This window comes from Ooceraea biroi, chromosome 7 (genome assembly GCF_003672135.1).
Source record: "Ooceraea biroi isolate clonal line C1 chromosome 7, Obir_v5.4, whole genome shotgun sequence".
Lineage (NCBI taxonomy): Eukaryota > Metazoa > Arthropoda > Insecta > Hymenoptera > Formicidae > Ooceraea > Ooceraea biroi.
Genome location: NC_039512.1, coordinates 7,268,308 through 7,279,401, shown reverse-complemented (window position 1 = coordinate 7,279,401; position 11,094 = coordinate 7,268,308). Strand labels below are relative to the sequence as shown.

The 11,094-nt window shown below is 38.4% G+C and overlaps 1 protein-coding gene across 1 annotated transcript in view; it reads right to left on the bottom strand.

The window, feature by feature from the left end:
• Positions 1-9,978: 9,978 nt before the first annotated feature.
• Positions 9,979-11,094, bottom strand: part of LOC105282115 (protein abrupt) — a 90,637-nt gene continuing 89,521 nt past the window's right edge. The window contains exon 8 of the mRNA XM_020032528.2: positions 9,979-10,223. Within this exon, the coding sequence (XP_019888087.1) occupies positions 10,189-10,223 (35 nt within the window). The 3' untranslated portion in view covers positions 9,979-10,188. The remainder of the gene's footprint in view (positions 10,224-11,094) is intronic.

Here is an 11,094-nt window from a genome sequence, read left to right as displayed (position 1 = left end):
AGCGAAGTTTCCGTCAAAAATTCAGTTTGCCGTCGTCGCCAGTGTCGTATTTCGCGGACTTAGACGTCTTAGACTTCTACTCACCGTTGCAGCAAAAATACGTCAGCGTCATTAAATCCATAATTAAACGCATAACCGCACTTTAATCAATAATACACGTTATTTCACGGCATCACGTAAGATGTAGTAGAACGAGTGCGCGAGGAGGCTAAACAGTTTGCCAAGCAAGCAGACGTTATTATCATGACCAGCAAAATTTGATCGAAAGATGCCAGGATCTCTTTCTCCCTTCTTACTTTTCTCCTTCCCGCATCGTTCGTACAACGAAGTTATTAATACGCGAGCGGAACGTCGCTACGTCTCGACCATTATGCTACACGAAAATCGTGTGTCGTATCGCGTGCCGGTCGTCATTATTTACGGGCAAACCCGGTGTTGCGATATAGGGGTCTTATGGTCTCCCGTCGAGGCCCACCCGGGTCAGCGGCACCCTCCCGTTGCGGAATGCGGCCCGGCAGATCGCGAATACGTGTCTATACCGATAGACTCGTTACCGATTCTAATCATCCATTAGAGAACCCTCCTTTCCCTCCCAGTTTCGTGGCTCAATTAGCCGATCAACGATCTCTCGATCGGTCGAGTGGAAAATCGGAACAAGAATGAAGTTCGCGCGACTAGAAAACATAGAGAAGGAGAGAGCGCTTATATTTTTATGCACGCCGGTCCCCGTCGACCGGTTGGCTTCGCGGTCTGCCGTCGACTGACAGAAAATGCCAGCCGGGACTACGTGGAGAGCTCAGAGAACGGCCCTACCGACAAGCGGCCCGAAGGGACCAACAATCCGTGTCGAATAGCAGCCATGGCCGGGCTCGCAGCATCTGCGGCCGTTTCCAGTCTCCGCGATGTCTGCGTGGTTTCGAGGCCCCGCCATGGATCGATTCAGTTCCGGTCGCGCCGCGCCGTTTAGAACACAACTTCCGCAAGGATTACGTCGGAGGAAGTTAGCCCTTTGTGCCTCGACGGCGGTTTGCAGCGTATGCAGGTGCACCTCTGCGCTGCCGCTCCGGTTTAGCGAATTAGCAGCCCAACGGGAGGTTTGTTAGATAATATGCGAGGGCAAAGTGTGTACACGGAACTACCGTTACTGCTTTTATCTGCAAACTCCATCATTATCTCGAGGTTAATATTTTCCTTGCTTTCGTTATGAAAGGATCTTGCAAGATCTCATAAGCAGCATCACGGATTTTTACATGTTCACGTTAAAAAAACGTTGAAAGCAGAGAATGTCCATTGCGCGTTTCATGTATCTCGTCATTCACAACGATAAAAATATGTGTATACCGCGGATCGATCATAAAATCAGATGTCCCACTGTTTGAGAGACGATACACTTCGTATAATGCATGCTGTGTTACAAGAGGGGTATCAACGAAGAACGCGTTTACATCTCGTCCTGGAGCAACGACATGCAGTGTTCTTTACGATGAGTGCTCATAAAGTCAGTGCCGTACTAACTTTTATTTTTAGGTTTGCGTTGAATGACGTGAAGATGATGTAGCAGAATTGCGAACAGAAACATGGAATTTCAAGCAATATTTCTGGCAACAGTTCTGTTAGAAAACAGAATAAAATCGAAAGTTCTAATGTGATTTGGCGCAAATCAAAATTAATGCTTTTAATTTTTTGAAAAAAGTATGTTTAAACTATTGAAACATACTTATTTAAAAATAAACAATAAAACAAATACATAAGAGTTTATGTATAAATGCATTAAAAGATCGAGAATAAATTTTATGTGTGTCATCAAAATATTTGGTTGGAATATATGTATATTCGTTATTAAAAATACTAAAAAACAAGATGAACACATATTACAATCCAATAATTTACCTAGTCGAAAGAAGAAATTGCTTATTAAAAGTCATAAATAAATTCCAGAGGACTAAATATTCCATAGCAGCAGAAGAAAAAAGTAGCGCGTAAATAAAATAGCGTGCAGTTTTACATAATTTACGTGAAAGTTGATTTGAGATTTTCCATCGACAAATTGCGAGATACCCGAAGCCTTCTACTACATTAATCCGGCTAAATGGCGCTAAAATTAATCGACTCGAGAGCGCCTTTTCAGTTCCAGCTAAACGAGTTATGGATCGGTCGCGGAATTTTAGTTAATCCATTTATATCGTGTGCGAATTTTCGAGGACCGATGATAAAGTGCCTCTCGCGAGATGCATTAGCAACATCGAAACGCAACCCAATTTCGCTCGGTTATAGATGCCGCGGAAACTCGTGGCATTAAAGAGTCACTAAACTCCCATGCGCTCGGCTGATTTAAAGATACCCGGCTCGCCGTGCTCCCGGGAAATAGGCGCATGATTTTCCGAACAGAGGCATCCTCTGCTCTCGCGGCGCCGAGTTTTCTCGTCTTTCTTCGTGACGTTCGCCGCCGGCGAAGTCGCTAATTAAGTTTGCACAGCACTGCCGGCGCGTATAAGGCGGAGAAGTATGTAACTTTCTGTTCAGGGGGAGGTAATGCGAGTGGAATACTTAATATCGGGCGAGTAAGCTAAGGTACTTATGTAAGTATATACGCTCGCGGTATACAGAGTGATTCACATTTAACTCCGTCCTCAATATCTTCTTCTATCCGAAGAGTCATCAATCTCTGCGAATTTGAACATTCAAATATCTCAAGTTCCCTGATTTTGGATGCACGAACGATCCATCAGGAGAATTTAAGGAATTTTGCTATAGTCCCGCGGTTTTCCTCGATTATCCGATATTGACATTGCTATGGCGAATCGTGCAACCATTTTCATAGATTTATTGCTGGATTATATAGAAAATTCTGTACTTACATGAAACTGTGAAACATATAAACATGTAAATCGCATGATGATGCGTTGACCCGCCGTTACATGCGTTGCTCATCTTCCTCGTTTAACTCGCCAACGGACCGACAAAGTCGTGTTTCGCTATTAACGCGAGACACAACACAGCTTTAGCTTAACGCATACGCTCACCCTCTTCTAAAGCAAAATGCAATATCGGAGCACTCGGCAGTGCACCTATGCACATATCGACGCTACCAATGGCGTATGCGAGGGAGAAATTGGAACCCGAGCCGATCCTACAGGATGAGGGTTAGTCCGGCCAATTTCAGAACCACTTTGTTCCCCTTAACTTTCGCAGCTCCGAATGACCAAATAGACGCACTCTCCAGACTCTGGAGAGTCCTGCATATTCGATGTAATTTGCTCTTCCTTTTCTCTCAGAGGTACGTTCCAGCGTAATGGATATTGGAACGGATTTTGATATATAATTCTTTCATATATTAATCTTCAATTATTTAAGAAAAATAGAATATAAAATAGTATAATACTTCTATCTTGTTTCATTTGATTATTAATATCTAATGAAACAATTACTTTCTAAATATGATTAAAACATTCAAGTAAATTAAAGATATAAACTTAATTACTATTGGTACGAAACTAATCTATATATATATATATATATATATATATATATATATATATATAAGCCATTATTAATATTCACGTAATTGGCAAAAAAACGCCTTATTAGGACAAAAATGTGTTAACAAAAGTTCAATATAGTCATCACGCTGGAAACAGATATAAAAAATTATTTCGGACAAAAAAGGAGCATTCTCTTTTCCGACAGTAACTACAGTGTACCATACTTGCCATGGCATTTATCACAATTATTAGCGCCATGAAACGGCCACTTAATTTCGGGTGCAGCCCTCTCTGCGCAAAAAAAGACACCTTCGTTTATCGACCGGGAAATCCCGATCTCCCCAATTGACGTGCGGTCGGACAGACGATTTTGAATGGACTTGAATGCCGCGCCGAGAGATCGAAAGATTGGTTGTTCGAGCGATACCGCGAGTCGCGGGCGATCTTAAAGGCTGTTGACTGATAACTTTGGAAACACGTGTATTGCGCGATATAATATTGGCAGGTGCTACAAACGCTCGACAGCTCGCGCGGCTTAAAACGTTTCGGGGGAATATTTAGGAAACTGTGATAGCTCACTTTGTATGATTCTAATCCTTGATGATTTTGTTTTTTGAAACGCTCGTTTCAAAAAACGAGCGTTTCAAAACGCTCCGCGTCCGCGCCTCACGCACACCGATCACCGATCGCGAGTGCCGAGTCGCGTGGGAGGACGTCGCAGAGCACCGCGGATCACCGCGGAGCGCGAGATCGCGATCGAACGAGGCCGTTCGATACCCATGACCATTGCCCTTTGCCATCCGTCATTACGGGTTTCCGAAAGATCGACGTTGCGTCGCGTTTTCGCGTTTTCGCGCACGTCGCGTCGGCGCGAGGAATTCTTCGATCGAAAGAGTGCCGGAAACCATGTCCCGTGCCGCACGATTATCGTCGAATAATAAAATTTATTTAACAAACCTGCGAACATAATTACATTTCCAAGATTTGAAAATTGATTAAATTCTTTGTACAGAGGAGACGCAAAAGGTTTGAGAAAAAATTTTGTGCGGCAGCTTGAGAGTAGTCTTAACGAATTAGCAAGCTAAAAAACGTGGGTTCCACGAATGGCCCCATTAATCTCCCAATATTATTAGCCCTGAGATCCCTGTATGATTCACGTGCCACTCCTTCGATGTTTCGTGCGGCCGCAGAAGCGATCATTACGCCACTGATCGACGCATATGCGTGTACGCGTGTATAACGCCGTGCTTGAGAACGGTTGAGCTTAATGTTAAAGTGTATCGCTCTTGGAACACATATCGAGCCTGTGGAGGTCACACACTGGGATTAAGCGTGGTAATATGGCGTCTGTAACATGGTACGAGGTACCACGATCGCAAATGCTTCCTCGATCCAGAGAGTGCAAATTACAAAACTTTTAATTCGAGTTTTTTAATTAAATTCTCTAATATAATTTTAACCAGGATTATGCAAAAGCTTTTTATTAGGATTCAAATAAAAATTTTTAAAAGAAATTATTATTAACATATAAGTTATATTATGCATCTTATTTAAATTCATGTTATGATATTAATAATTAATTCTATATAATTATCATATTTTCGCGTAAATGAATAACATTCTCATTAATACTATCATTACACTAATATTATTATATAATTATACTAATGGTTTTTCGTGTATTACGCAAGTGCAAAAGATAAATACGCGAAAAACGTGAAAACACATGGAAGAGAGACGAATGTAAAAATATCGATAGACAGAACTGATAAATCTGTCCTGACGGAAAGTAGACGCAATCTCGCTGGCAAAAATCAATATATGACAGACAAGAAAATAATCCCTGGACTCGCGAGATTTATGCGAAAAGCAATTTCACGTCTCGCGTATTTTTCCAGTTGTTAAAAATGTTCAACGCTGTCATATTATATGACCGAAATTATCCAACAACTTAATATTTTTCTGTCGCGCTCGCAATATTATCTGTAATCCGCGTCTTCTGTGAAATAGTTATATACTCATGAATTTTCGTCGGAAAACGGTCGAATGAGACTCTTAACTATCTACATACACCTTTTGTACCATTTTTTTTACTGTGTCTCGCTTCCTACTGCAATAAAGAGTTTCCTGCACCTGCGCGACCGACAAAGATGAATTGGATACAAGAGCAGTAATAAAGTTCGCTGCACGGTCGACAAGCTATCTCGGTGTTGAAACTTATTATTTTTATGTCATATCCAGTACGTCAGGTTTTACTGCTTAATATAATATTATCATATCAAAAAATATATTATTCGTGACATTGATTGTGGTAACATTTTTTATTATCTCTCAGAGATTCGTCGACGCTTCCTTATGTTCACGTTAAAACCGATTAAATATATTTTTAATACATTTTCTAATAGTTAAATTATTAAATTGTATGTACGAAATTCAGCAAAATTTTGTTACCAAATAAAGTTTCTCAGGATTCAATGCGATCTGATGAAGTCATCAGAAATCCAAGATATAAGGAGAGATCAAATATAAACCGTTAAATAAGAAATCTGTAATCTTACACAATCCACAGTTTTTGCTGAACATAATTATATGTATCTAAATCATTGTTTAAAAATCAAATATTTCAAGTTATTTTTGTTTTATCATTAAACAAATGATCATTTTTTTCATCTATCAGATTTTCTATCTTTTCACTTTTCAGTTTATTAGTTCCATATGCAGTTCCGATTCATCGCAAAACACAAGACGATATAATTTCTGTTTTCTTTGTTTATCCTCATCTATAATTTCGAACAAATAATAGGTTGCAAACTGCATAGGCAAAAGTAAAAGGTGAAAAAGAAGCAAATACCTGTATAATAACTACGTGATGTGCAACGTTTAAACGTCGAGAAAGCGAAATAACTTGCACCGGTTTTCTCGCTTAGATCGAATTAATGATGACGTCGAAGAGGTCGAAGATTAGACTAATTACGAGAGAAATTAAGATGTATCACCGAGAATATACATACGCAATATGTCATGTTCCAAACGTATTTACTTATGCATCTATACGACTAAAGAAAAAAAGAAATATCTTTTTTAATTAATTTGATACCTATCACATAAAAATGCATAAAATGGAAGAAACAAGAAAATAATGGAAACGGTGATTATGTTATGCATCCGCAGTTTTCATTAGTATGAACCTCCTTCGATCAATCTTACAAGTCATACCTTATCTGCGCGCAGCTGGTCACGATAAACTATAACGGCGACAGATAAATCAAAACACGCCTTGGCATAATCGTGAGTTGTAACTTAGCGTTTTTATTCAAAATTTGGTAAGGACCGTAATTCGTTGGACATTTGCATCGGGCCGGCATGTTGCTCAGTCCATACAAAAAAATTGAAAAAAGTAACGCGCGCCCTAGGCAGCACGCACTTTCATTTATCATCCGGTGGGTCCAACCCGGCAATTATTCGTTTTTCACAGTTTTAGTCGCGCTCGAACGCGCTCTTGTAAATGTGTTGCGTATGCGTGCATAATCCGCATCAAAAGGACCGAAGTAGTTTTTGTCTATTCATTATTTTCTCTATATGTAAATTAAGAGTGATTATAATAGTTATTTTAATTTTAAATGTACATTAAATATGTTAATATATATTTATCAAAAACTAATATTAAAAATAATAAGATTTTAAAAATATAGTGATTGCTAATACAATTTTCAATTCGATATTTCAGAATGGTAGATTATATAGTTAATAAATTAAGAATAAGTTTTTTCATGTATGATTTACTGTTAGAGATCAAGAGGACCATTAACTTGAAATCTCGAAATATCGAGAACAAATATTTACTTCGAGAGAGTCCGATCGGTAGCTCAGTAACTTGTTTTTCTAAAAAAACCCGTGTTGTGTATTGATCATAGCGAATTTTTATATAGGCGTTATCCAATACGAATTTGAAACGATCGAGCGAGACACTTCAAGAGCAGAGTACTCGCGACCGGCTAACAAAATCTGTGATTCGGACTGCAGTCGTAGCGCGTTTAAAATAAACATTTTATTTCATTAAGTGATTATCGAGTGAAACTTTCTTATTTTTTCCCCTCTTTCTTCTCGACCGGTAACGGTTAAACTTTACGTAGTGCAAAAAGCATCCACTTTAGAGAAGAATCTGTTAAAATAATCTACAAAGTGCAAAATATTTTGGACAATCCAAAGTATGCACATGTCCAAATGCGCGGACCGATTTAGCGATACTAAAGAGAAATTATCGCTCTCGGTTAGCATAACATCGGGCTTGAAAACCCTCGCGTAGATTGATGCGTTTGCACGATCCATGGATCTTCCGAATTGCTACACGAATTGCCACAGCCTTCGGGGACGCAGATGCATTCGACCAACGAATACGACTTTAATATTTCAACGAGAACATATCGACGACATGCGATGTGTTTTGGCAGATATTTGCGAAAATGAGTACATACATAAAGTATGTTTAAAACGAATTTTATATGTGTTCGAAGAGATTATATAGATTTTGTTACGTTTAATCCTATCGATAAACTTTAATTTATCGAATTACTATTAGAATACATATTTTTACTTAATATAATACAAATACTAAGAAAACAATGAATTTAAAATGATTACGTAAAGATAAAATTAAAAAAAATAAAAGATTAAGAATATTAATAAAAAAATGAATTATGATCATAACCTAATTAATACAGGGAAAACACAGTGAAATTTTCCGTAGTTTCTTCTTGGACATGTTTCGTAGAAATTAAACGATCAATTATCATGCTGATCATTTGTGCGCATCTTACGATACATGGATACGCAGTTAAATGTCCGCCTCACGGATAATTTCTCCATCTTATAATTAGCGTCGGGGGCATCTACCTGATGGCAGAATAATTTGTAATAAATCGCCGCGCGATTACGCCTCCTTCGTGGCTGTGACTGGCGCGATTCTTACGCTTGACGGTCGCGTGGCATCATATATCATAAATCTTGATAAAGAGACACGAGGATGGCCTATAAAAGCGCGTTCTCTCTGTACCGTTTCATTATCCGGTATTACCTCCTCGATCGCGTTACGTTCGATCTTGATCTGCTTGGAAGCATCAAGTCCACTACCGTTACGCTCGTTTGTTATGTCTTCATCGGGAAATAAAACTCGCGCTTTGTTACCCATCTGCACTGTAGGTTGTCGAAGGTACACGCAGTATTTTTCACCCATTAAAGTCCTGTGTTTCCCTATAAACTTAAAGTGGTATCGGCTTCGTGTCTTCAATGTCGACGATATATTCAGGAATTTTATCGCGGCAATACTTTCGCTGCACTTTCCGTGTTTGCATCTTGGATTAGTTGCGCACGGCTCTTCGATGATTACAGAGGATATCCTCTTCCCTTCGTGAAAGATCTTCGACTACTGTGTGAACTACCGTGATTCCCACGTCGGCCGTGAATTTTATTTACAATCTGGGCAATGCGTCGATCTCACGAGATTCTCACGAAATAACCCGGGAAATTATTATTATATCACGCCAAATCATTATTCAGCCAGGAACATCGGAAAACGTCGATTCACGTTACGTTCGTCGATCGGAATTATAGTCATGAAGAAGGTCAAGTTTGCATAATTCGTAAAGTGCTATGTCCGTTAATCGTTCACCATCTCTCACGTGACGGATGTTGTCGTGTAATATCTGTTGCATAGTTCATCGAACGGCGTATGTAATACCGCATAATTGGGCTTTTAACCTGGATCATTATTTTAATACCGTCGATCACACTCTCAGTAATAAGTGCGCGTGTGAACTTTACGTAAAACGTGACAGCATTAAGAAATGCACTTTGCTGAATATCTACTAATAATGGCAATTAGATTAGATAGTTTCTGTGGTGAGATATTAGTCAACGGAACACCGTTTGACTGTATTATACTGGTTTTAAGTTCAACTTGTACATTCGAATGTGTATTTTCTCGAAGGGCATATCATTCTTATAATATATTCAACGCTTTTTTAAAAGTAATACGTGGTATTAACATCAATATTATAGTACATAATTCACATATCTGTTTAAATTTTCAACTAACTAAAATAGTAATACAACGATTGCTTATTTTTTATTATTTGCTTATTTTTTAGAAACCTCAATATAATAATATAATACGAATAAAAAAAGAAAAGTTGCTTAAACACTGAAATTATATGTCATGTATAAAATAGATGATAGGTAAAATATCTCTATGTTTAATAATTGTACGTAGATATTTATATTTGACTCAGAGTATAATTTTTGCACAACTCTGGCGCAATTTTCTTTAATAAATGCATTTAACAGAAATACCTTTTTTTATCGAAGATCGAGCAACGGTACCACCGATTCTTTCAGTCAACGTTTCTTCCTAAGTAAATAAGAATGCCGTTCGAAAACTCGCTTCCTACGTATCTTTTTTTTGTCGCTATAATCTTGCATTCGATGTTACGTTCTTACCTTTCGTACCAAACAAGATAATCCATTCACGATCCATTCATCCATTCAAGTCGAAGTGTCGGGCCGCCTTTTAATCTATTTTTAACAAATACGACGCGTGCCCAGCTTCAACACCTGGCTATTCTTTTTCCAACATCTGTGCACCCTCGCCATCTTGCATGCCCTCTTTTCACGAATCGATCCTTTTTCCGGGTCGCAACCAGTATCTTCATCATTCGATCCTTTGTATCATGTATCCGTGTTTTCCTACAGAACATAAATAAAAATTCTCTGTGGAATTTTGAATAATTCCCGTTACGTGCAAACAGCTCTTTTCATAATGTTCGCTTTCATTTCTGATGAACAGAGTGGTTTTTATAAATAAAGGCTGCTTGTAAAAAATATTTTGTGCAAAATCGTTGATATACCTAGATGTGGCCAACAAATGGACGGCATATTTTATTATTAAAGTATACAAAGGGTAGAAAAAGACGAAAGCAATGTCCCAGTCCTGCCTCTTTACCAAAAGCATGAGAGCATTTCTCGCTCATGTACGCTGTTGCATGAACATGTAATGGAGCAACCAAATGCACGCTTTCTGAGCGAAATGCGAACGAACATACAATATTTCAGCTAGAATGCATACATTCGGTCGTTTTGTACTTTCGTGCGGAATAGGATGATACGTGAACTACAAATACACGTAAGTTTCGTGGAGAAGAGACAAGATGAAACATTGCTTTTTGTTTCTTTATCGCTTCCTGTTTCTTTTGATGTTTCATATTCAACGATATATATTATCCTATTTATATATAAGAGAATTGTAATGAGAGAAATTCCGATCTCGAATTCTTACAATCGATCGAATTAATCCCAAAGGACCATAACATGGAAGAGAAATAGGTCGGAAAATTTCGCAGTCAATCTTTAATTAGGCATTCTACTCAACCAGATTATACTGGTATTATTATCGGATTGTCTCAAAGGGAAAGAGAAATCGTCATTGTTTCTGTGGGAGATTGTCATCTGGCAATGAAACATTTTTTCTTTATCGCTCATGATTCTTCTTTAATTCACATTTCACATATCATACATTTTCAAAAGATATTTAGAGGAAAAAATGTTTAAAGGGTGCGTA